The sequence below is a fragment of the Argiope bruennichi genome, chromosome 9 (assembly GCF_947563725.1).
Source record: "Argiope bruennichi chromosome 9, qqArgBrue1.1, whole genome shotgun sequence".
In the NCBI taxonomy this organism is placed as follows: domain Eukaryota; kingdom Metazoa; phylum Arthropoda; class Arachnida; order Araneae; family Araneidae; genus Argiope; species Argiope bruennichi.
Window position 1 is genome coordinate 21,939,867 of NC_079159.1, and position 27,687 is coordinate 21,967,553.

General features: G+C 27.2%; 1 protein-coding gene across 1 annotated transcript in view; it reads left to right on the forward strand.

The window, feature by feature from the left end:
- Positions 1-27,687, forward strand: part of LOC129984900 (synaptogenesis protein syg-2-like) — a 170,145-nt gene that overhangs the window by 73,035 nt on the left and 69,423 nt on the right. The window contains exon 4 of the mRNA XM_056094854.1: positions 12,541-12,837. Coding sequence (XP_055950829.1) covers positions 12,541-12,837 — 297 coding nt within the window. The remainder of the gene's footprint in view (positions 1-12,540; positions 12,838-27,687) is intronic.

A 27,687-nucleotide genomic window follows, 5' to 3' on the forward strand; every position in this document is an offset into this window, starting at 1 on the left:
CACATAAAAAAAATCTGGAAAAAAGAAATTTGATTACAAAAAATCTGCTTGTTAAAAATTAAAGACATGAAAATCAAAAAATTTCGTTGGATTCCGTAATATTAACAAGCGGATCTAAAAGTTAAGATTAGGATGTTTAAAACCATTGGCAACTGTTGCACATTTATCAGTCCTATGGAATCCTATAGAAATTGTTATGGCATTATGATGTTATTAAAAAATAATTGAGTAATTCGTATTTTAATTTCAGGTTGTTCTTGACGGAACTATAACTTAATTTTCTTATTCCTCTTATAAGCTGCACATATGATAAAGATAATTTTCTCTTTTAATTTTCCACTATAAAAGAAAATAATGCGATTGTAGTGAAAGTTTATGTGAGGAGCGAGGATAGAACCAGGGATTAGCAGCCCAGTAACATGACCACAATACAAAAGCAATTGCCCGTGTAGGATAGCTGTTAACTGGCTTATAAACTTTCACCAAACGATCAAATAATAAAGATATTAGAAAAAAGACTTGAATTTTTGAGCAAGAAAGAAAGGCATATTGGAAAATAAGGCATAATACTGTACTTTTAAATGATATATGACAAAAGATTTTGTATAAAATTATGTTTATTAATACAAAATTTATTATATTCGTAACTCTTTTAATTTTCAACAATAGAAGAAAATAAAGCATTCAAATAATAAAGAAACAGGGAGAAAGTTAACCCTTTGCACTCGTAAGGTACATCTCACTCACCATTCAAGACGGTGCATCCTTTTGAAGCTTTATTTATTCATTTTTCAATACTGATTGTTAAAAACGCCTACAGAATGGCAAACATATGCAGATTAATTTTTCAAAGAAATTCGACTTAAAACAATTATGTATATTTCTCTTTCAGAACAATAAGCAAATATTTGTATTAGGCGAATAATTATGCATCAAATTACTTTTCAAAATGCAGAGGGTGAAATTTTTGTGCAGAAGATAAATAACAACGAGGAAAGTTTATCAAAAAATTACTGTACATATTAAACATTATAAAGAATATATGACCAATGATCCCGCATAAATATATGTTTTTTAATACGCATCTGACATAAATATATGTTTTTAAAATTATTCTCGTATATAACTTTTGTGATGTTATTATATGACTTATTATACTTATGACTTATTATACTTATGACTTATTATAACTTATTGACTTATTATATGACTTATTATACATATGAGACTATATTAAAGGTTGAATTTCAGCAGTGAATAAATTGGCAAAAGTTACATTGAAGTCAATTTTCAAGAATTAAAAATATATCTATATATATTAAAGAATTACAAATATAGATACATATTATCGATTATTATTTTGATTTTCGTTCTAAACGCAATATGTCTTCAAAATTTATATAAAAATAGTCATATCAAGGAGTTTATTTTCTGCCATTTTACTCAATTCTTAAATGATCAATTCTTAAATGAGCAAAACCACTGGCACATTTTCCAAGAATCAGTGTTTAATGGAAAGCAAAACCTCTGAAAGTAAGTTCTTTAACTTAATAGATCCTTTTAATGGAATTAAAAGCTGAAAACTTCCGCACACACTAATAGATAATCTGACATTACTCTAAAAGGGTTTAGTAAAAGGAAAAAATCTCAATTCGATAAAGATTTTTTTGTACAAAGTTTTTCGTTTATAAGATAAAATGATTTTATAGCAATACAAGACATAAGGAGTGTTCAAATGAAAAGGTACGAAACGACACTGTGGGTATAAATGAAGACATTATTCAAAGAATACGCCAAAGGTCTGAGCACAACGATCCCACTGATTAACGAGCCGAAGGATTCTTTGTTCCCAGAATTCTTGTGACCGTGACGAGACCCAGCCCTTCACAGCGTCCTTGAGTTCGCCGTCCGAGTTGAAGCACCTATCTTTTAGATGTTCTTTCAGGGGACCAAACACATAAAAATCACAAGGCTACATACCCGTGCTGTTGTGCGGATGGTGGAGCTGTACACACTTTAACTTAGCCAGTTCCGTGTGTGTCACCCTGGAGATGTGTGAACGCGTGTTATCATAGTACAGAACCCCACCATCCGTGAGTAGCCCAGGTCACTTGTTCTTCATGGACCTGAGGAGTCTACGGAGTGTCTCACAGTACACATTGGAGTTAATAGTACTTCTGTGCTCGTGGAATTCAATAAGTAGCGTACCTTGGACGGCGAACTCAAGGACGCTGTGAAGGACTGGGTCTCGTCATAGCTACATGAATTCTGTGAACAAAGAATCCTTCGGCTTGTTAATCAATGGGATGTTTGTGGTCAGACCTTTGGCGTATACTTTGAATAATGTCTTCATTTATATCCACAGTGTCATTTAGTGCCTTTTCATTTGAACACACCTTGTATAATCAAAATTGAATAAATTCCTTATTTTTAATCAGTATTGAATGCTTTAATATCTTTTATATATCCGTAATCTTTTATATTAAAATAATAGTATGCTAAATAACAGCAGTAATAAATTTCTATTCTATGACTTCAATTTGATACATTTTGTATTTTCTTTCTTAGGAAATCAATTATAAATAAAATGCTTGAATGTTTCTGCTTTTTTAAACATGATTATGCTGTAAAAAATTATTGGGACATTTTTTCATTTAAAATTAAATTACTGATATAGAGTTTCATTTTCAATATTTATTTTTCAATTTTCAATTTTTTTTAAAGAATTATTTTAATTTAATTAAATTAATTTTTAAGAATTATTTTAATTTTAAGAATTATTTTAATTAACATAATTAGAAAAAAACGAGAGACAATTAGGAATCGTACCACGCATTTTGCCGCATTATATATCCAAGATTTTTTTTTTTTTGCCAGTAACTGTTAAGTGCTTAATTATTAAACTAATCCTGCTTAATGCTTAACTTTCTTTTCAATAAATCTTCAAAATAAAAAAAAGAATGTGTGTAAGGTCTTCAAGATTAGATAGAAAAAATAGATAGAAAAGATAGAAAAGATAGAAAGATTAAGATAGAAAAAATAGACACTAAAACTCAGAAAGAAAAATTAATTTTATCCGACGAGAAACATCAAGACATAATAATCTTTAAATATGAATTTAAACATTTTTGAATATGAAACATTGTAAATATGAATAAAATTACCTCGAACTTTATTGATTTTGGTAAATACGAATGTTTCAAAATCATTGTCTATATTGTTAATAAACTACATATTCAGGCAGTTCCAAACAATTATTTTCCTAAAAAAGGGATAAAAAAGGGATATAGAGATTTTGAAAACCGCAGAAAGCAAATATTTTCCCACCCAAATATTTAACTTAAAGCTTTCTGCTTTAAATTCTTATTTGTTTATTAGCTAGAAAAGTTAGCATTAGAGGCTTTTTCGAAAGCGGAAAAATGTGGTTGTTTCTAATCTATTCTTCAAGTAAAAATTTGAAAAACTGGAGAGTTCGTAAATTGCTTGATCTTAGTTAAAACTTTTATTTATCGGAAAAGTTTTTTTTCACGTATTTTGCTTGCCATTATTTTTATTTTAGTTCTATTCTTATTGCTGGTAAAACAACTAATATAAACTTCAATTTTTATTTTCCACAAAGGATTATATATTCATTTTGTTATGCAAGTTTTTAATAATTTATTTGGGAGTTTGGTTTGTGCCTTGTAAATTAGATAATAAATATTTCATACTTTCAAACAGGAGAAAAAATCCTTAATTTGTATAAATAATAAATATTTCCTACTTTCAAATAGGAGAAAAAAATCCTTAATTTGTATAGGAAACATAATAACGAATAAATTGATATTTAAGTTAATAATATTCAGAAAAGAAAATCTAAGTCTTCTTTTTAAACAATGGTTGGAATTTTTTATTTATAAGTCCATAGAGATTAAATAATTTTTTAATGATTTAATAAGCCTTTAAAAAGAAAATACTTATTTACTTATAAATGACACTTGAAGTATTTCACTCTTGAACCACTTTTTGAATATTTAGTTTAATTTCATTAATAAAAGAAACAAAATAAGGAAAGAAAAACGAATAAAAGTGATAGTATTTATTAAAGCAAGTCATTTTTCTAAACAGTTATGGAATTTTTTAATTAATAAGAGGTTATTAAAGTAAAGGCAAAATGTGTAATAAATTAATAGGATTTACATAAGTAAATAATTGTTTAAGTATTAATTAAATTATAATGCTTTTAAAGCAATTTTTCAGTTTTTAATTTTATTTTATTCTCAAATACGGAATTAACACATGTTTGAATATCCTAACATCATTTTAATTATCTATTAATTGTGCTAGTTCTATATTTGTGGCTATAACTGTTATATATTTTTAATAAAAGAAGATAACTCTTTATTAAAAGTTTACTTAAGGTGTTTTTTTTTTCATTTTAAAATATAAATCTATAATATTCAAACATGTTGACAAAGGAACTATTTCCAGATTTTGCCCAGGATTCGTGTCCATTTCTGCTGATCTATTGACTATTTTCATTTGTAATAAAACTTGACTCACATTCAGATGAAACTACACTTCGAATTTAATACATAATTATAATATATTCATAAAAATTTAATACATAATTACAATACAAGGGGTGTTCAAATGAAACGGTACGAATCGACGCTGTGAGTATAAATGAAGACTTTATTCAAAGTATACACCATAGGCCTCAGCACAACGATCCCATTGATTAACGAGCCGAAAAATTCCTTGTTCCCATAATTCCTGTGTCCATGACGAGACCCAATCTTTCCCAGTGTCCTTGAGTTCGTCGTCCAAGGTTCGCTACTTGTTGAATTCGTCGATCACAGAAGTACCATTAACTCAGATGTGTATTGAGACACTCCGAAGACTAGGCAGTCCATCAAGAACAAAAGACCGGAGCTACTCACGGAGAGTCTAGTACTGCTGCATGGTAACGCGCGTCCACACGACACCATGTTCACACACGAGGAACCGGCCAATTTCAAGTGGGAGCAGCTCGACCCTCCACCCTACAGCTCTGAAATATCACCCTACGATTTTCATGTGTGTGTTCCCTTGAAAAAAAACATCTGAAAGGGAAGCGCTTCAATTCGAACGGCGAATTCAAAGACGCTGTAAAGGATTGGGTCTCGTCACGGCCACAGGAATTCTAGAAACAAGGATCACTTCGGCTCGTTTATCAATGGTGCTCGGGACTATCTTGTATACTTTAAATAATGTCTTCATTTATACCTATTGTGTCGTTTCATACCTTTTCATTTGAACACCCCTTGTACGTATATAATAATTTTGTACAGTATTTAATGCATACTTAATAATCTAATGCAATATTTAATGCATACTTAATAATCTAATGCAATATTTAATGCATACTTAATAATCTAATGCAATATTTAATGCATACATAATAATTTAATACATACATAATAATTTAATACATACATAATAATTTAATACATACATAATAATTTAATACAATATTTAAAACGATTTGTATTGTCGATTTGATTTTTTATACCAGAGGATAATTTATTATCCTCTGGTAAGAAAAATGTAGACATCCAATTTTCTAGAAAATCATCCTTAGATGAATTTTTTTAGGTTTGTTCTAAATTATTTTAATATATTTTCCTACATACGCAAGCTGAATAATAATAAATAAATAAAAAAGAAAATGTAGATAAACTTAAGAAGTAAGAATCTTTTTTATCTTTGTGACTGCAGAACATGATACTGCAATTGCAAGGGGCAAGCCATGTAAAGGAGCTCTAAGCTATTTATTAAGTAAATGGAAGTCTACTGAATAAATTTAATTTAATATTAATTATCAATAGTACAACAAGATAATTATACTAATAGAAACAAACAAATAGCGTAAATATTATAGAAGAATAAAATTCATAAATTTACTTTAACACTGAAACAAAATATTTTAATTATCTGATGCTGGACTTGAGGTTTGTCTGATATTTTATCGATTTATTCGACTTGTAATGCTGCTATACCTATAAAAGTGTTATTACGTTATTGTCGATTTGAATTTCATTATTTGTTCATTTGAATTTCATTAATCCTGAGATTTATATTTCATATATTTTAGTTTTTACTTTGTTTAATTCACTGGCAAATACGATTTTGTATGGATAATCGTTTGGTTTATGTACGCAGTTGTTATAAATTGATAGTTTTTGTATGGCTGACATGCATATATATATATATATATATATATATATATATATATATATATATATATATATATATATATATATATATATTATAAAAATAGAGAATAGATGAAATGTTAATAAAAATCAAAATCAAAATTAGAGAATATCAACATTATTCGGCGATTGCCGACAAGTCTCAAGTAGATCAATACAAATTCAAATATTTGTCTGTGTTATTAAACCTTGAAGGATTGCAATTAGATATCGACAAATTCGGATGAAATAAAAAATGAGAGAACAAGAAAATACTGTCAGAAAGGCGAACATTAAAGTTTATGTTGCAATAAATACGATTGTATAATATTTACCACACATTTTTATGAAAAAAAAATGTTCTTTGCATTTAATTTTATCATTTAAAATGCACTTCCTGGTTTAGTTCAACGGTTGTTTTACGTATGTATTACCTAAACTTTCACCTATTTTGATTTTTTACCATAATAAGTTTTAAGAGTGGTGTAAAGAGTTATAGTTTTGTCTTCATTTAACAGCTTAACGATGAATATTTTATGCGACATCATACCATCATTTGGAATTTGGAAGTGAATAATTACCATTTTGGAAGTGAAGAATTATGATATTTTAAAAATATTTCGAACATTTACCAAGTCCGACATGACATTGTTGACTTCACAAAAGAATATTGAATTTGTCAGATATGGGTCTCTGCATTCATGCATGTATGTATATATGTATGTAATACAAATACATATACATAAAATGTAAGCATATATTTTTGAAGCAGAAGGCAGTTTCAAAGACAGTGAAGATACTTTCGATTTTTTAATTTCGTTTCATTTCCGCCCCGGAAGACATGGATTTTTGCACAAGCAGAAGTGACGAGCACAACACAGAACGACACAAAACTAAATGAAGAAAAGCTGATGAAAATTTTATCCCTGTGAATATATACTGTGAGATTTTAATAGGAATTTCTAACACGTGTCAATCACAAGTAAGAGAATCATATTGATCTTTTAAATGTGCTTAGCCGGATAGTATTTTATCCCTTCACTCAGAGCGGTTATCAATCTGAAGAAAAGCTGACTAAAGCATTTTCATAGAACTTTTGTTGCATTAATTAAATAGAAAAAGTGGAATGGGATCAAAAAATAAGAGAATATTTTAGAATGAAGTTAATATGAGCTAATTTAAGACAAAATTTGGGAAATTAATTAAGTTTAAATTAAATTTTAAAATAGCATTACATACATATTCACATATACATACGTGTATACATGCAGATGCATATATACATATGTATATATGTATGTAATACATATACATGTACACATATACATATACATCTATACATATACACATACACATATACATTCACACACACACAAACACACACACAAACACACACACACACACACACACACATTTACACATATACTTATACTTACAATTCGAATAAGTATATTCAACTTCCCTTCGGAAGTATCAGCAAATCGGTTTAATGGTCAGAACAAGACGAATGATGCGTGTCCTCGGTCCGAGTCGCGCTTTTTACTTCATTTTACTACTCATGCACTCATATTTAATATTTTTGCTTTTTAAGTTTATTTCTATAAATGCATTTCCTGAAAAAACGCGATTTTACACACAAAGTAACACATTGCTTTTCCTATAACTAACTATTAAAGCCTTTAAAGCCTTTTTCTATCTGCTCTCATGCTGACAATATCATATAGAGGCATCTTGGGCCCGATTTCAATATAATAAAATTGAGTGTAAGTGTCAAAAATATAAATTCTAATAAATAAACTGCAAATGAATGAACAATGAAACAATTTGCTATGATATAGCAAATTGTTTCGAAGAGCATGTTAAACTATGTATTGCATGATTTTTTTTATTTAAATGACAAGTTTATATGTAGGCAAAATTGAAAACTATTCATGTGTAATCAGTATGTGATTCATATACAACTGTTTTCTCCAAAAAACCACAACTTTTCGAAAAAAAGAGAAGAAAAAAACCACGAGCAAATTCGGTTTTCCAGATATTATATATAATCATACATCATAATGTGTATATAAATATATATGTATAATTTATCCTAATATATATAATCTATCATCTATTTATCATGCATCTATTATATATATTATCTTATATATCTATTATATTATTATGTATTAGGATTATGTATATTACATTGTCATCACTATATTATTATTATACTTCGTTATTATTATATATATTATTATCACGTATCATCTACTTAAATATTTCGCGCATAATATGTATCATTTTTCCTTAGCATTAAACATAGCTTTAAAACGCTTTGAGCATTTTTAATAATAGATCAAAAGATTGAATTGAAAAACTGTATTTTCCTCTGCACTCATTGGACAGATTCGATATTATTAGACTTTTCCTGTGTTCCCACAGGAAATACTGAAGAAAAGAATAAAAAAATAAGAAATATAAGAACAAAATATGAAATAGCTTGTTTCAGCCGAAAAAAATATCTCTGTGTAAGAAGTCAGCGACATGTTTACTTTGTACATACGAATAACAGAAGACTGTCAGAATACTAGCAACCCAAATCTAAAGCCTTTTCTGATTCTGACAGCTGTCGTAACTTCTTTAAAAGAAAATGATGACAACTGACTATTTCATTACAAGTTTTCTCAACAAATTCATTTTATTTTCGAAAAAAAAATGTGCAAAAAGGCATGCAATTTCTTTATGCCAAAAAAATCTGGCAGTCCGATTTAGCGAATTTCTTGAAGATCTTTAAAAAAATGGATTTCATTTTCTCGAATTCCGGATTTTCTTTTTTTAAATATCAATTCAATCTGCTATTGTAGAACTCAAACTTTTAGTTGAATTAATACCCTTTCAAAATACTGTAGACAGGTGGATGATTTCTGTGATGATAATTTTTAAAAGATATTACTATCTGTATATATATAAAATATTTTTGAATGATTCATAAAAATAGATTTTTTTAAAAAAATTAAAGAACTTAATTTTCAAATGGAAAGAAGGTTTCAGCTTTAAATTGTTCGAAAATATCATTCACAATGCTAGGCTTTCTCACTGACCAGCCAATTAAGGCCAACGATTTGTTCTTTAGTAATATTTACTTTCTTGGTTACTAGTCTATTAATATGGAATGGATATATTTGAAATTGCATTTTGTTATTTGATAAAATTGAAATAATTAATTTGAATCGGTTTACTAGAAAGTACTGCACAATAAAATAAAAATTGTATATATTAAGAAATAAACTCGAAATTGAAAATACTACTTAGAAACTAAGGCCTAAAGAAAACAATTTTTCCATCTTGACTTTAATATTATCGAAAGCATGTAACGTAATAACTGATAGAGAAATGAAACTAGTTTGAATCTCATATTAACAATAAGAAACAGAGTTGAATATTTAACGTCAAATTAAATTAATAAATACATTACTTTTAGAGAAAAGTTACAATAATTCATATAATTGAAAAAGTTATTCTTTGTGTTTTAAGAAAAAACACTTGTATAATTTTATCCGCTTAACTGTTTTGCTCGAGTTTCAAACATTTATCGAATTTTGATGTTTGTAAGCAAAAAATAAGCCATTCATAACAATAATAATATTACTTCATATACATAGATAAATCAATGGATTTCAATTGAATCAAAATAAGAATATATTCCCAAAAGAGATAGTTTCATCTGAGTAGATAGTAAAGAAAATAAAACAGTTAAGCGGTTAATTAACTTTTTTGGCTTGGGAAAATTGTATAATTTTTATAAAGGTTTGTTTTAACCGCTTAACTGTTTTGCTCGAGTGCCATACGTGCATCGATTCATCGAATTTTGATGTTGTAAGCAAAAAAAATAAACCATTCATAACGATAATAATTCAATATTAATATTACTTAATATACATAGATAATTGAATCAATATACATGGATTTCAATTGAATCAAAATAAGAATATATTCCCAAAATAGATGGTTTCATCTGATTAGATAGTAATGAAAATAAAACAGTTAAGCAGTTAATTAACTTTTTGGCTTGGGAAAATTGTCTGCATCATTGCGTTAAAATCAAATTTAATCCATTTAATTAATATAGGACAGACATTCAAATAATAATATATATTTGTAGAGATTTAATAGAAAATCTTAAAATTGGTGCTTTGTTATTTTTCGTTGCTGTAAAATACAATTTAATTCAAACCAACTTTGAAAAATATTATATAAGTAAAATTATTAGATAGCTTCAACTGCAAATATGCCTTTCTTCTATAATAAATGCTTATTTTATGCTTGAAATAGAATTACCTGATCAGTTTAGCTTTATTAGACTGCCGTTAAACTTTAAAACTTCACTACACCTCATTTTCACAGCCCGAAAGTAATGAGGCCAGTTTGAGACACTGTAGTTCCATGATTCAAAATTTCACTCCGTATTAAATAAAATATCTTTCACTATCTAGCATTGCTAGATTTCACGTACATTTGGCTCTTATACACAGCAGAGTGTTTAGGTAACTGAGTAATCAATATTCACCGAATAGAAACCACAGATGCTTCCAAGAGATCGGCGTATCAGCATTTTATGAAAATTTGTAAAATAATAAAATTGAGGAGATTGATGGCGGTGAATCAGTTTTAAATATAGGAACTGCAATTAAAAGTATACCATTTTTTAAAAAATCGTTTCTGTCGGAAATGGAAATTCTAGTTTTTTTCTTTTATTTGAAATATTTTGTTATCTGAATAGTTTAAATCTATTTTATAAATTATGGCATATTTCTCATATTTTATTCTGAACTTAGATAACACATTATATGATTCATTAAAGTTTATTAAAACATCGTACAAATATTACTCAAGTAAACCCTGGCTTCCTTTACTTAGTTTTATATCGTTTCATTTGTTCGTTTTTTTAATACATCCACGTTAATTTTTATATATCTTATCGCATTCATGACGTAATCCTTAACATCCATCCACCGAATCTTTTAACACGGTTTCCCTATTTAGCTATTTTAGCTGCTATTTTTTGGTGGTGTTGCTTCTTATGGCACTTGCCACGGACAAGCTCGCTGATTGAAGACAGCGAATTTAAGCCGGACGGGGAGGGTCTCTTATTTTTATAGTAGCGCCAACTAGGGCCAAGAGTACGACTTAGTTACTCACTCATCACTCATTTGCTTGCACAACCCCTTTTTACAAGAGGGCACATTCACACATCTCACAGGTAGAACAACGGAAGAACAACCATGCCCAAACCGGGACTCGAACCCAGGACGCCCAGATCACGGAAAAGACGGGCTACTCCTATGCCAGGAAGCCGGCTATTTTTTGGTTAACTGGCTATGCAGATCAATATACTTGTATGCATATTCTGCAAGAAAAAGTAATTTTCATTTGAAATTATTAACAAATGCACGGGGAATAAGTATAGGAAGACATAACAACATAAAAGAACACTTTCTCTAAATTACCTAATTTGAGAAATAGATGACATCATAAATATCTAGCGGTAATATTCTATCTAAAAATGTGCACATTATTTTTATAAATATACTTGTGTATTATTAAACACATGCCAATGGTGAACAATAGTTACGAAAGAGTTTATTGGCGAGCGATCTTTGGCGATTAAAGTTAGCAAGCAACTGATGCATTAGCGGAAGTAGGCTCACCAAAATTTTCTCGCATACTCTCTAATAAAGGTCACCTTTTTCACTCTTACACAAAACTGCAGATTTTGCGTAAGATCGTGAATTACTTGCATGGCATAGGTGAACAGAAGTTACTAAATATTGATCTACAGCGTGAATTTAGGGTTTTTACTGAATCTATCCTGTGATTCTCTATAATTAATCCTTAGATTATGGTTAATAATACTTTAAAACTGAATTTGTATTTTAGACATGGTTTTCCCAACCTATTGAAATCAAAATTCGGAATTAAACTAAAATTGAAATTGTAGCCACAAAAAAAAAAACAAAAAAAACATACAAATTTCATAAATTTAAGCCGTTGCGTTTTTTTGAGTTGTCGCTTTTAATGACTTATGAACGCGCAGACCAACATAATGGTCAATTCTTTAAAGTATATGATATCAAATTGCATTATACTAATATACCTTAAAAGAATATAAATATATTAAATGGTCAAAAGAAAATGTCGATCTAGAAATGTCATTAGACAAATGTTCGAAAGAAATATTTTTACAAAGTATGTGTAGAAAATATAAAAGTTTGAAAACTCAACTGAAGGTTTATGCTTACTGCTTTATTAACAAAAATTCTTTATTTCTTTTAATTTTCAGTCAGACCACTTTCTGTCAGCGTGAAGGGAAAACGAAAACGACTGTCAGCCATGAAGACAGTCCAGTTTGAATGTGAAGCCAAAGGATCTCGTCCACCGGCTGTCATTTCTTGGAGAAAAGGTAGCTACAAGTTGAAAAATGCAGTGACCAGAGTATCTGCACAAGGCAATGTCACCACCAGCACACTGACTTTCACCCCTACCAGTGATGACAATGGAAAATTCCTCTACTGCCAAGCGGATAATCCAGCCATACCGGGAAGCGCTATTGAAGATGGTTGGAAACTAGATGTACACTGTAGGTAACAAATAGTTCCAGGTGTTCTATAAACGTATGCTTATTGTTTTGCCTGATGGATTGCATGCATTTTATGTGAAATACATAATGTTACGTTTCGGAATGGTTCACAGAATGCATGGTTTTTTTAATCGATGCAGCACAAACAGAAAGTCTTTTACAATTGTTGCTGCCAAATGTTTATAGTTGATAAAAACAAAACAAAAATTAGTCTTCACCAGACTACTACAATTTAAGTTGCATTAATTAAAGAATTCTAAAAAATCACTTAAAATGCTTTGCAGCAAAGATACTCTGCTAAATTCATCAGTTTCATTGCATTCAAAACACCAATGATCGCGTTTAACACTTACTCTACAAATGTAGAAGAAATGTTGAATAATCGACGATCGCATGAAGTTCTTTGTATATTTTCGATAGATTCGCCAAATTTAAAATCAAAAATAACTCCAACAAATCCATTATAATTTAAATTTATATACATAACATTGCATTTTAATATTATGTATAATTCACAATTTCAGAGTAAATACATTTCTAATAGTTAAGCATCTCGAAAGCTAAGTTATATTGGGATATGTTGGAGGGCTATTTATAGAAGAATTTTAAAACTGGGCCTTATGTCTCAAATCGAATTATTTTTAAACAAAATTGCATTACCTAAGCTTTACGCATGAAAGTATTTATAAGCAAAGGAGTTTGTATTTTAAAAAGCGATTACGATTTTAGATAGGAATTGAAAGGTAATTAATATTTTTAAATATATAAAGTGTAAATTATTTGGCGCGTTTCCAGTATTTTAAAATTATTAGTTAAAAAGAAACTGAATTGTTGCTCTATTAATTTTCATAAAAAATATAAATATACTAAAAACAAAAAGGCACTAATAAATTTTTATTGTTTACTGTGGTTTTCTTGGCTATCTGAAAAATGTCACTATATTTGCTCTCAGATATAATACCAGAGAAGAAGAAGATAAGGGAATATTGAAACATTTTTTTTTTTTCAATTTTGAGTAAAATACTATATAACTGAAAGGAAATATTTTTGAAAAAATATTACAGATATTGAAAAGACCTATAAAATGGGACATTGCATATTTAGAAAGCTTACTAGATTAGCCATAGATTCCATACATTTCTAATTTTCTTTTTATTTGTGAGAAATTTTTGTAATTCTCTTTACGTGTTAGAACGAAATACCTAGGGACGATTTTGTAGCTGCATTTTTTAAAATATTCAGCTTAGTCGAAACAAGGGAATCATCGAAAAGATACCCATTAGTTCTTTCTTCAGACCTTTTTTCTAAAGGTTCTCTTTTGCTCTTTTTAAATTTCGAAAAGTGTTACAATTTTGGATTTTCAGAAAAAAAAAATGCGAAACTGAATGTGTAATTCAAATTGTATGTCAATTATTATACCTGAGCCTGTTTTCCACTGTACAACATCATGCTGCATTATGTTTGTGGAATATTGTATACTTACTACTGATCTCTTTTAGAAAACACCTGGTCCATCATGTTTTTTTAAAAAAAATTCAGTTCAATTATTTAAATATAATTTCATGTCTGTAATACCCTGAAATTAAAATTAATTAATAAAATTAAAAGTATTATTTAAATCGTGCAATTTTAATTGTTTTTCATATGTTCTTTTCATTCCGTACTTGAACCTTCCCAATGGTAGCCATTAGTTTAGTAAAAACATAAACTAATGGCTACCACAACTGTGTATATTATCGATCTTTTAAATTTTGCGTTATGATAACTCCAGCTGTTTTTATTGTTGTTGTAAACTATATAAATTTAAAAAGAACTATTTTTTTTTAGTTTTCAATAATGGAAAGAAAATCACGCCATTAAATACATGAAAAACAGAAACGGTTTGAAATGAACAATGTAAATAATGAAAAGAGTTTGAATTTCTTGATATCTGCAAAATCTGTTGTTGGAAATTAGTTCGAAAAATATTTAAACAAATTGCCAAATTTTTGAGATATCATTATTTGTTTCTCTCTATTATATAAAAAATTATGTAAACATTACACTTTCCTAACTGTGTAATTGTATGCGAGTCATCTGACCCGTAACATTTGAGGTTTGGTTTGCGAGTATTGCTTGAAATGTTTAATGAAATTTATTATTACATCATAGTAAGTATTTATAATACTCCTGACGATAAAATGGTGTCAAAAAGGAGAAGTAATGCTTTAATTAACATCAAAATAATAACAAAATGATAACAATTTAAAACAATATTATATGTCAATTCTATTCTTAGACACTCTGTTTGTGGTAATTCAAATGAATAGCTTTGCGGTATGTTAACCTTTTTCGAGTAACGAAAATTTTTTCGTCTCTTGGCTAGCAATCATCTGAATGTTTAAGCAGTACAAATGTTAACTTCCATTGTTTTTTTTTATTAAATAGTTATGGGTATTTTTATAGTTATGCAGCTATATAGGATGAAGAAAAAATGCGGAAGAAAAATCGTGTTTTATTCAATAAGGATTGTTAAATTGACAAAATGAGTGTGGCATCGAAATTCTGTGAGTTTCTTCCTCATAGAAGATGTATAACAAAATAATCTTGTTTGAGTTGTCCCGAAAGTAAAAGGAGAAGGATGACAATTCATCCTGATGCCACATCATTTATCTCTCTATATGTTATGAGCACCTTCATATAACAGCAGTAAAAACATGCCAGTGATTGGAAATGGGGAACTGATTAATTCGTTTGCTGATTATTTCAAATATAAAAATAATGAGTTAACAGTTGACTGTTAAATACAGAGAGATTTATATGATACACTTAGAAAAATATGGGTCTTAGATATTTACTTAAATTATTCTACGATTCAATTGTGAAGAAAATTTCTCACCTCTTTCAACGGAATAAAATATATTTGATAACATGTCTACCTAGGATTTAACTTGCTTTCCTATTTCCCTTACAATGGTATTACAATTGTCACTTATATTTGGAGAAAAGCTTATTTTAAATAACAAAAATGCAAACCACATAATTTATGAAACATTTTATGATTTATAAAGGCAAAGGATATTTTCATTCTTCCTTTAAGAAATTGTATCTTATTAGTAATTGTCATTCGTTCCATGTTTACTGTTAAAACTACTTCTGTGCCACCTTTTCATAATTTTTCAAACACAAAACATGCAATTTTAATTTATCTTTTTTTGCACAGTCATTTGAAACATTTCCTTCGCAAAGCTTTCCTGAAAAATATATATGCAAATTATAACAAAGCGATGTTATCATCTGCATAGATAATAAGAAAAATATATGCAATTGTTTAAATATTCACCGACTACCTGTAATTTAAAATATTAAAGCGTAGGGGAGTTCATAGCTAAAGAAATATTTTACATAGAAAATTATGTTGGAAGGCAGTTCAAATAGAGAATTATATCGCGATTTATATGAAATAAAGTAGAGAATTTTTGTTTGTGTATGGTCTGAATGTTTACATATATTACGAGATGCACTAACTATAATATAAAGAGTTTTATTAGTTTTATTAACAATATCGTAGGCTTTATTTATTCTTTGGAATAAAGTAACAGTAAAATTATGGTTTGGCGAAATACAATTTAAACAGTTTTTTAAAGTATTCCAAGATATATAAATTATTCACTACAACAGAAAGCTAGTTCTAGACTTCATTTATAATAAAATATCCATTACGGTTTAGCTTCAGAATCACTTTTATAAAATTTAATTTTAGATGCAAATGGTGCTTATGATGAATTCTTCTGCAAATTCTGTGCCAACTTCTGTTATAGTAATTGTTTATATTCAAATATCTCTATTCTTTCTGCATAAATTTGTTACCATATATAATAATATTTCAATTTCATATTTACATTTAAAACGAAATATTTTGTTCTCTCGAATCTTATAGTGGAATGCGAAAGGAAAATATAGTTAGCCTAATCCATTTTTCTTGTAGATTCATTAAGTGAAAGTGTATTGTGACATTATTCGACACACACAAAAAAATGTAGATTTCAAATTATATGTCTAAGATATTTGTGGGAAAATATGAATTATTTGCTATATATTCTACTGCAAAACGTCTAATATGATCTTTAATTAACTGCAAAGTAAACAATGAAATAAACATTTTAAAATGCAGAAAACAGCAAAATAAAAATTAAAACAAAAGTCAACATATGGATAGATACAGTCAAGAATATTCACATAAAATTATATGAAAAATCTTTACATATAATAAAAAGGAACGTGTGTCGGTAATAGTCTTCAAGACAGGCATTTAGATTTAGAGTACGAAATTTCGAACTGGTTTACTTTAGAGAGAAATAAAACAAATCATATACAACAGAAATAAAGTTCCTCAACTGTTGATTATTTTTTTTAAAAATGTGACATTTGAGTTTAAATTGATATTGATATCATCATCAATTAAGCGACTAATTGAAGCTAAAATAAAATGAAATTTTATTAACCCAGATTTTAAACTGTGAAATAAAAAATAAAATAAAACCACACACACCTTAAAATGAAAAAAAAAAAATCCAGCAAAATAAAAATAAAATACAATGCAACGTATAGATAGATACATTCAAGAATATAAACATAAAAAATCCTAAAAAAATCTCTACAAATAATAAAGAGGAATGCCTGCGCATACTAGTTATTCAAGACAGGCCTGATCCAGAGTAACGAAATTTCGAACAAATATATTTTATATAAAAATAAAACAAATAAAATACAACAGCAATAAAGTTTCTGAACTGTTTATTCTATTGCGAACAGCTTAATATCATCAACTGATAAGTGAGTAATTAAAGTTAAAACATTATGAAATTAATTTTGCACAGATTTTTAATAATAATATAAAAATAAAAAGCAGCGAAATAAAAATAAAATAAAATGCAACGTTTAGATAGATGCATTCAAGAACACTTACGTCAAAAATCGTGGAGAATCTCTACAAATAACAAAGATGAATGCCTGTGCCTTCTAGTCATTCAAGACTGTCCATTAAAACTAGATCGACCGAATTTTGATGTATTTTTGAGCGAAAAAAAACAAATCAAATGCAACGGCAAGACTGTACTGTACCCCATCCAGTAGAAAGCAATCAATCAAACGTAATGGAACGGTAGTAAATCTACACACTGATTGAAATTTGGTACAAGCTCTCCCTAAAATACACATCTATGCGCCATTTTTTTATTTTTTATTTTTTTTTGCAATACCACAAGTTAAATGTTTTAATTTAAAGGGGGAAATAGACAGTTTTACGTTAATTTAATTGATAAATTTTCTTAGAAAGTACTTTTGAAAATGAAAAATAGATATAGAAAATAAATATGCGATGAGAAATATTTTTATAGCATTATTTAGTAGAAGCTTAATAATATATATATATATATATATATATATATATATATATATATATATATATATATATATATATAGAATAATGCTGTTTTAGTGTCCAACTACAACCAGTTCGCTCGAAATATATGCAGAAATACAATTTAAAATTCAATTGCATTTTTAAAATCTTGAAACAAAAAAATTGTTAATTGCATTACATTACAGTTTATATGCATGCGATTTTCTAGTATTGAGTCAAAAGTTCGTTTCGTAATTTTTTTTTAAAAACTAAACAAGTTATTACATTCTTTTGTACTTAAATTCTTATAACAATAATTCCACTGAATTTCAAGTTAGAATCATTTGTATAATTTAATTAAAATTTTCATATATTATCTTATATTATTTTAGTGACATTATTAATTTTTAATAAACTGATTTTACGATATTTTTTGAAATTAAATTTTTAAATTTTATAATGCTTAGCGTGTAGTAAGAAGTTTCTGATTAGATGTAGATAGATTCCATTTAGATAACTTTTATAAATGTAATATATTTATTTCACTTTTAGCTGAATATAATTCAATCTAATCTTTACTAATAATAAAAGTAAATATATGATTATGTCTATATGTCTATGTAAGCATTGGTGTTCTACAGAGAAGAACGTTTGAATTCTAACTACCGAATTTAACTCACATGTATCTGGAAGGTTGAAAATGGACAAAGGTTTTTGAAAATTTAATTAAAATTTTAATTAATTAAAAATTAAACTGAATTTTGGCGTTTGTCCGTGATAACTTATGAAAATAATATTAAGTAATTGAAATAGTAATGCATTTTATACGTCTTTAATTTTAAAATAATTGTCTTTTCAAAAGTAAAACATTAATATTGGTGAAAATATCTCATGAGTTTCACGATAAATAAAATATTTTGTCTATTTTAAACAATTTATTATTTTCTTGAAATTCAAGCGTTTTCACTGTTTTATTTGACTTGACCATTCACTTTGTTGAAAACTAAAGAAGAAGGATACCGCTTGAAATCTCAGTAGTCACTAAATCATTTAACTGAAATAAAATATGACTAATAAATGTAACAAATATAACTAGTAAATATAACAAATATAACTAATAAACATAATTAATATGCCGTGCTTATCAGCTGTTACCATCAACGACTAGTACGGGAAATTACCATTAGGATTCCATCAGTGAAATTTCATTCTCTGCTGTTGCTTTTCAACATGAAAGACTTATTACACACTTTTATTTAAATTTATATGCCTCATATTGATGAAAATGAATTATAGAATGCACTTTACATGTTTCCACTCATTATCAGGTGAGCTAGAATTTTAAGTATCGTTTCACATGTGTCTTCACTATGACAATATAACATTTGAATCTTTCTAGAACATAATTATCGATTAATCAAATTATTCAATCAAATTTTAATCCCATTAGAAAAAACACATCTGATACCAGATTCAATATATTATGATTTTATTCTTTCGTAATATAAAAATAAACTTTTAGGATGTCCCAAAAGTTTCCCTCTCATTGTGCTATAAATGGCATTATCTGGCTTGCTTGTGCAAACATTGAGGCTTATCTATTTGCCGTCCATGTCATCGGTTTCAGTCCTCCCAGAGCTCTAAACTGCCGCAAAGCCGGGACTACACCCCAAAAAAGTTCTTTTTTCCATTTGGTGGGATTGGAAAGACGTAATTTTCTATGAGCTCCTTCCTCAAAGTGAAACAATACATTTTACGAAATAATGTCTACAACTGGATCAATTGAAAGCTACCATAGCAAAAAAATGGCTAGAATTAATAAACCAACTGTTTTTATTTTTATCATCATGACAACGTGAGACCCCATATTGTATTAGCCGCAAAAGAGAAGCTCTTACAGTTTGATTCGGGTGATTTTCCGCATCCTGCATACTATCCAGATCTCATTTCATCTGATTATTACGCCTTTCTATCCTTAAAAACATATCTTCGTAATAAGTGCTTTAAATCCATCAACGAAATAAAAGAGCGCCTCGAGGATTATCTCTTGTCCAAAACATAACAATTTTGGATTAGAAGACATAATGTGGTTTCTTGAGAGATGGAAGAAGGCAATACAGCAAAACGGTTATTATATAACAAAATAAATAATATCTTAAGCATTAAATATTGTGTATTCATTTCATATTAGAAATAAAATAGAAACTTATGAGACACCCTAATATAAATTGCAGGCTGAAAATAATATACATTTTATTAATCCTTGTCAAAATTTACTTTTATTAACTGTTATGTTTAAAAATTATTTTCATGAATGATATTCAAAAATTTAATGTTTTGAAAAATATTTTGAATGTAGGAATAATTTCTTATATTATCCACCTTTCATACCGCTGATTTCTTTTGAAAACGACACCATTTTCTACAACAGCACTTTTATTCAAAGAATATATTTTTTCCATCTGTCTGCACCTTCTTTAAACAGCGCACATTTTCAGCAGATGACAGCGTCGAATAGTTCCCATCTTTTCGCCCAGCCTTGAACGGCAGCAATTTTCTGGGCGTCGTAAAACCAATTTTGATAATGCTCTGCAGATGCTAAATCCCCCGATTTAGGTTGAAGACTCCCTCAATTTCTGATCTTTTCAGATCTCGGGAGAAGTTTATATGTTCCCAACATGAAGAATTTGGATCTAGGCACTTGCTTGCTTTATTTCTAAATGGGGAAACTCTTATTCTTAAACTGACATCCATGTTTCTGCTTACTAATGTAATAACAGTCTAGAAAAGTTTTTGGTTCATTTCTATATTTGTAAACTAACGATTTTTATTTTTTCCCCTTATTTACATGATTTTATAACTAATCTTATTCTAGGATGGAATAATTTATATATTTATTAATTAATAAAAAAGAAGGAATATTAATTTTATTTATTTGATGCCATTTTATCATTATATAGTTTTTGAATGGTGAATTTTACAGTTCTTCATTTTAAATTATAATTTCCTAGGTATTTATTTCATTCAATTCCTATTCGATTATTTTGCAACCGAGTTTAGGCAACATATTTATACAGCTACAAAATTTTATTTTAATGATTAAATTCAATAAAAAAATTAATTTAAATGATATTTTTTATTATAAAATATTGTGTTTTTATTCAAAAAAAATGTTATTTTATATATATTAATTTTATGACAGTATATTTTAAATTTATATTTATAAGAATTTAATTTCTGAAATTAGATAGTACTGAATATTTTCTTATGATGAAATAAATTTTATAACAATTAAAATTTGGCAATAATTAAAACAAATTTTACATTTAATTTCCCAGCAGTCCTATTTCCAAAGCAATTTAAAGGACCCTTGAGAACATTTTTACCGTTGTAAATGATTTCCTATAATTTATGCTTTCTTTCGATTTATGCTTTCTCTTGATTTGTGCTGGTCTTAAAAAAAAATGAAAAAAGAGAAGTTATACTATATTTCCTAATTGACCACCATTCAATGCAATAAATTTGCTCAATGAATACATTTCATTGCATTTGAAAATAATTTTTTAAGCCCTCATCATTAGAACGTTAATGTAGAAACTTCTGTTAGTTATAAAATAATTAGTACAGTTTTACAGATGTTAATTCTTCCAAACTCTTATAACCCAAAAGAAAATTTTAATTCCCCGTGCCTAAAAACTGAGTTTCTTTCAAAATGTTGAATGTTTCAATTGCATAACCTTCTAACAATAAAAATTTTAAATCTACGTTTATATGCAATGTTTGAAAATAGATTAAAATGTTTTTCTCGAAGATATTGTTTAGGGAAGATCACTTATATGCAGTACTTAATATTTTGATGAAATTTATTTCTAAATAAAGGACAATATATAGTTATGCGAAAATATTTACATACAGCTGGAAGTATAATCATTTCCTATCGAATGGGTTAGTGATTGCAAATTAACTTACTGAAATAATACTAATTATAAATTCAATAATCAAAGCAAACAGTTTTTATTCTGTACTATTCCAAGTTCTCGATATTTATTAACAGAGTAGTTATTTTTTTATGAAATCTTCTGTGCAAACACTACAGACTATAGTATGACAAAATTCTTAAGTCATGATCATCGAGTGCGATTTCTATTTCTGAGAGGAAAGGGGAATAGCAAATATTTAACTTAATGTCCTATAAAAATGACCTTTCTGAGCAAATAAGTTGTTTTTTAAAGCACATATAATAATTTTGCTTTTGTAAGAAAATGAGAATTCAAATGGAAGAACTTTTTTTTTTGAGAAAATGAGAATTTATTAAATTTTACGTGCATTCTTCCTTTAATTGTGTTGTTACTACCTTTTTAAGAACTGTAATTTCTCTATGCAGTCTATTTGATTTTCGGTCCCATCCTGGGTTTCACTGTAAAATTTACTGTTTCTTATAAATTCATTCGCTGAAAGTACACCCCCCCCCAAAAAAAAAAAGAAAAAAAAAAGGATTGCGAAAGGCCTTTCTAACTGCCTTCAGCGCAGATTAAACATTCTTATTTTTTTTTAGTGAGAGATAGTAAAAACATTCGCTCTAGTGAAGTTTTGAATATTTCTGGCGAAGCAATTTTTAATTCGAGTCTACTGTTTCTTCTTAATTATCATATAAAAATGCATTTGGAATATATTTGAATATTATTTAGCATTCTACTTAAAAGTAAATATTTTAAACTCAGTTTTATACGCATTTGTTGATTTCTATTGAAAGTTAGTGTTTTTCAGAGTTAAAATAACTTATTTTAAATAATTCGAAACATGTGAACAATTTTATTTTAATGTTTCCTATGTATTTTTTATAAATATGATGAAATTTCCTCAATAATTAAGACAATTGAAACATTACAAAGTTATTTAAATTCAAAAGGATTATTATTTTGAGGAAATCATATTAAGATATAACTGATCCTATTAATATCCATTTAATATTTATTTCATTTAACTATGCTTTTTATAAGGCTATTTTTGTCTCAAATTGTATGCTTTGAAAATAAGTAATAATTTTTTTAATCTGTTGGCTATTTTTTTTTTTTCTAATTTCAAATCCACCACCCCCGGAACTGATGTTCATTTCTTTGATTATCTTAGATTTGAAAATAAAAACTTTAAATTTATAATTTTTTTTCTTTTATTTTCAGATAATTTTAAGTACATATATTAGGAATTCATGTACATACATTAGGAATTCATGTACGTGTACCACATCAATTAAAAAAAATCAAACTATTTAGTTTATTAATAGTTACAATTCATTAAATATTCAGTCAAATAATAGAAGTAAACTACAAAATTCACAATTTGTACGTTAGAAATATGATGGAATTCTTTTTTCTTTCTGTAATTTTATTATTTTTTAATTTCTGTAATTAATTAGTTTCTTTATTTAACATGCTGTCATTATTTCATTATAATAACAGATATCAGAATATCTAATAAGTATTATAATTTCCTTACTAAAGTAAAACAGTGTTTCCATCAAACTTATTAATCAAACTGTGTCGTTATAGCCTGTGTAAATGGGGCAAATGCAATATATGGTCCCAATTCTCAAGGAAGTATCTGAGTTATTGATTAATAAATCAACAAATCCGTAACATTACCTCCCTAGTGTTTAATAAGTATGTATATCAGGAGAGTTAAATTATACCTTTCATCAAATATATATTGAATCCTCATACATAAACATTCTTGCAGAACAAGTAATTGCTCCGAAGGGCCTTGAGGTGAATATTTTTAGAGAAACCCTATTATTTCTTTGGCTACAATTTATTACTAGAAGAACTTCTAGTAAATATAAATAATTTTTTGTATTAACACTATCCATATTATTATTATTTTCTATTACCGGTTCTCTATTAATTTTCAAATGAGAAAATTGTAATTCGTGGTTTTGGATTATAAAATTGTTCTACGTTCGAAGCAATATTTTTGAAAAATTGGATTTTTTAAAAACTATTTATGGTTTTTAGATGTATTGTCAATTATAAACACTATATATACAAAAAAATTATTTGGAAATATAATATATTTTAAGAAATAGGAAAATTTGTAGTAAATTTTAATGAAATTTAACCTAAACGGTTAACACTCTACACAAAATTGTAATGCAGCAATCCTATTTTTCTTTGTACACAAGTTATAGAATATAATGATGAATGAAATGAACCACAATCTAAGAAACATTTTGAGATGCAAAGAAATTATGGGTAAAAACGTACGTATATATACATTTTTTCCATAAATTTACAACTTAATTTTTCTAAAAACACCTATAAATGGAAAAGTATTACACCAACAATAAAACTTTTGGTTTATTTCATTACCCATATTATTTAAAACACACGCTGAAATTTTTATGTAAATACCTCAATTAGTTTTTGAGATATCATGTTAACGGTGGATAATTTTTATGAAAATTAAAGTTTGAGAAAATTGAAGTTAAAGAAATATTTTAGCTAAAAAATTGTTTAAAATTCTCCTGAATGATAGGTCAGACCTTCTTTTTCCTAGAAAATACTATTTTGGAAAGAGGAAAGCCTGAACTATAAGAAATAATAAAAAAAGAAGAATTCACCAATGTGGTCGAAAACCAGTGTTTTTAACGTAGTCGGATATATATTTTGCCTGGCGTAAAATGCTTGCTTATGATTCAAAGACATTAATATTTTAACATAACGATTTTTAAAATTTTCATTTAGTGGTTTTTAACCATTTTTTACTAAATAAGAATATGAATGATGCAATTATTAAGATGATTTTCTTTCTGATACTAAAATAGGCAAATGTCAGTGTTTACGTTATTGCCTTCCGCAGCAAATTGATAAAACTAAATTGTACGTTTGGCACATGTATATTTCAGAAAATAAAAATGTGCCTTATGAAATGTCTTTTTTTTTTCAAAATTTCAAAATAATTCAGATAAACTGAGTTTTAAATTAATACTAGATTAATTAATTTTTTACGAAATTTCAAAAACTGAGAGCTTATACGTTTGGTATTTTTTTACAAAATCTTTTAAAAAATCAATAATTGAACATGATTTACGATTGGATTTTAAATTAAAATTTGAAGATTTTAAATTTGAGAAAATTGTATTTTTTCATTGCAAATTATAATCGATTAAAAAATTTAAATAAGTATTCAAATCCAAATCCATTTATTTTATTTCTTTAAATATTTAATCATATAGTGTTAAAAGCTGACTTGCCTTTACGGTGATGCTATTAACGCTAAAATTTAAGTCATGAAAAAGTAATATTATTCATTTGTTTTTATATAATAATACAATTTAGATAAACAATATACTTTTGCTATCACTTCTATTCTTTTTGATATATAATTTTATGTATAAATTTGCATTATCATGCATTAGAATATAACTGAATACAAAATTTTAATATGTTATTTTTAAAACTAAAAATTCTTTATATAAATGAGTAATAAAAACCATAAAGAATGCACACAATTATGTTGTAAAAATACTATAATTTGTCATCGTTCAGTTTTTTTATTAAAATATTTTAATTCAGTTACTCTATTGCTGGATTGGTTGATTGTTCAGCATTTTTATTTCTCATTAAAGTTCCCGTTATAATTAAAATTTCAGATTCTTTACTAAGTTGAAGCATAACCAAAATGAATAGAATAGATTTAAGATTAAGAAATTAACACTAATTACGTGTCGTTTTCAATCGAAAATTCCAAATCCCTTGCTTAAGAATTTTGAATATCTCCAAATCTTAGATGTTAAAATTGTTGTAAATCATAATTAATATTGTTAGGGGGGGGAAGTAGCAACAAAAATATGAAAATTATGAAATAATTTAGTTTTCTCTTATCTTTAAATTCTTAATTTAAAGATATAAATAAATAAATACATCATAATTTAACATATAAATAATCAAAAATTAACCCAGTTTCCAAAAATATTATTTAATGTTTTTAAAATGCTAGCATGAAGAAGAATTAACATTTAAAAGTGTTATTTGACTGAAGTTTTTATTTAAAAATAATATTCTTTTCATTAATAAAAAACAAAATTTGTCTCTGCGAAACTTTCTCACAGACACTCCAATAAAGTAAAATTGTGAAACCCGAATAATGATTCATTTCGTCGATAAAGATTATAATAATTATAAACTATGTATTTTTGGCGTGAATCTAATATTTTTACTAAATCTATCAGGTTAATATATTTTTAATTACCTTCTTTTCGTACAGAAATATAACGACAAGATAATGTTACAAAGTTCATTAATTTTACTTATTGCATTTGTAAGTTATTTCGTTTTATTGCATGATTAACCTGTGGTCAAAGTTGGACCAGAATTTTATATGTATCTACATTCTAGAATATAAATATGTAGAATTTGCAGAATAAACTGAATTCAGTAAATTCTACATATACTGAATATTATATATGCTGAATTCTATCTGTCTATCTTAAAGATTTTTGAGTTATCGTGTCCATAGTCAGACATAATGGCAGAAGGATTTTTTTATCCTTCAGGAAATTCTGAAATGTGGAGATTCGTCAAAAGTCTCGAATTGAAAATGTCTACCGTCTGTAATGCTTTCTCCCTACTTTGTATACGAGAAATATAAAAATTAGTATTGAGAATGAGAATTTTTTAATAACATCCGTAACTTTTTTTTTTTACAAAACTTCATCAAATATTTTAATAAAGTACTAATGTACATTTCAACAAAACAGAAAGTACATATTTTAATAAAGTACAAAAGTACAAAGTCTATTTTAATAAAGCTTTTTGAAAAATCAATAACAATAAAAGCAAAAAATGTAACTATCAAGAGACTTACATTTGAAATATTTCTATATATATTTATAAATATTGTAATATTTTGGTAAATTAAATGGATATTCTGTATTATGCACAACAACTGTTAAATGAGTGTACATAAAGTAAGCTAGTTTTCAATTTTCACAAGTATGTACCATTATATTTCTTTCGCCATTATATTTTAAGTATTACATTAATGTGCTTTTGCTCTAATTTTCTGTCTTCACCAAATTCATTCTTTTTGATTTAAGTCCTTCAACAGGGGTTACTTTTTCAGATTTTATAGACAATTATGGACCCGCCAGAAGTGAATGTTGAATATTTCGGACTGTTATTCTGATAAATAATAATAATAATAAAAAAAATAGTCTGTTATCAATGTTCTAATTTTCGACAGATATTTTTAGATTTGTTTTTAATTGTGCTAATTTAAAATAATGATAATGATTTTTTTTTAATTCTAAACCCTAAACTACCTACTCTTAATGATTATATCCTCCCCCCTCCAAATAAGAACACATTCATCGTTATGATTTGCTGCTTTTTTGTTGTTGTTGTTAAATTACTCTTTTTTTCTTCACAAAACGATTATTTACCCATCAGTACCAAAAATGTTGATTTTGC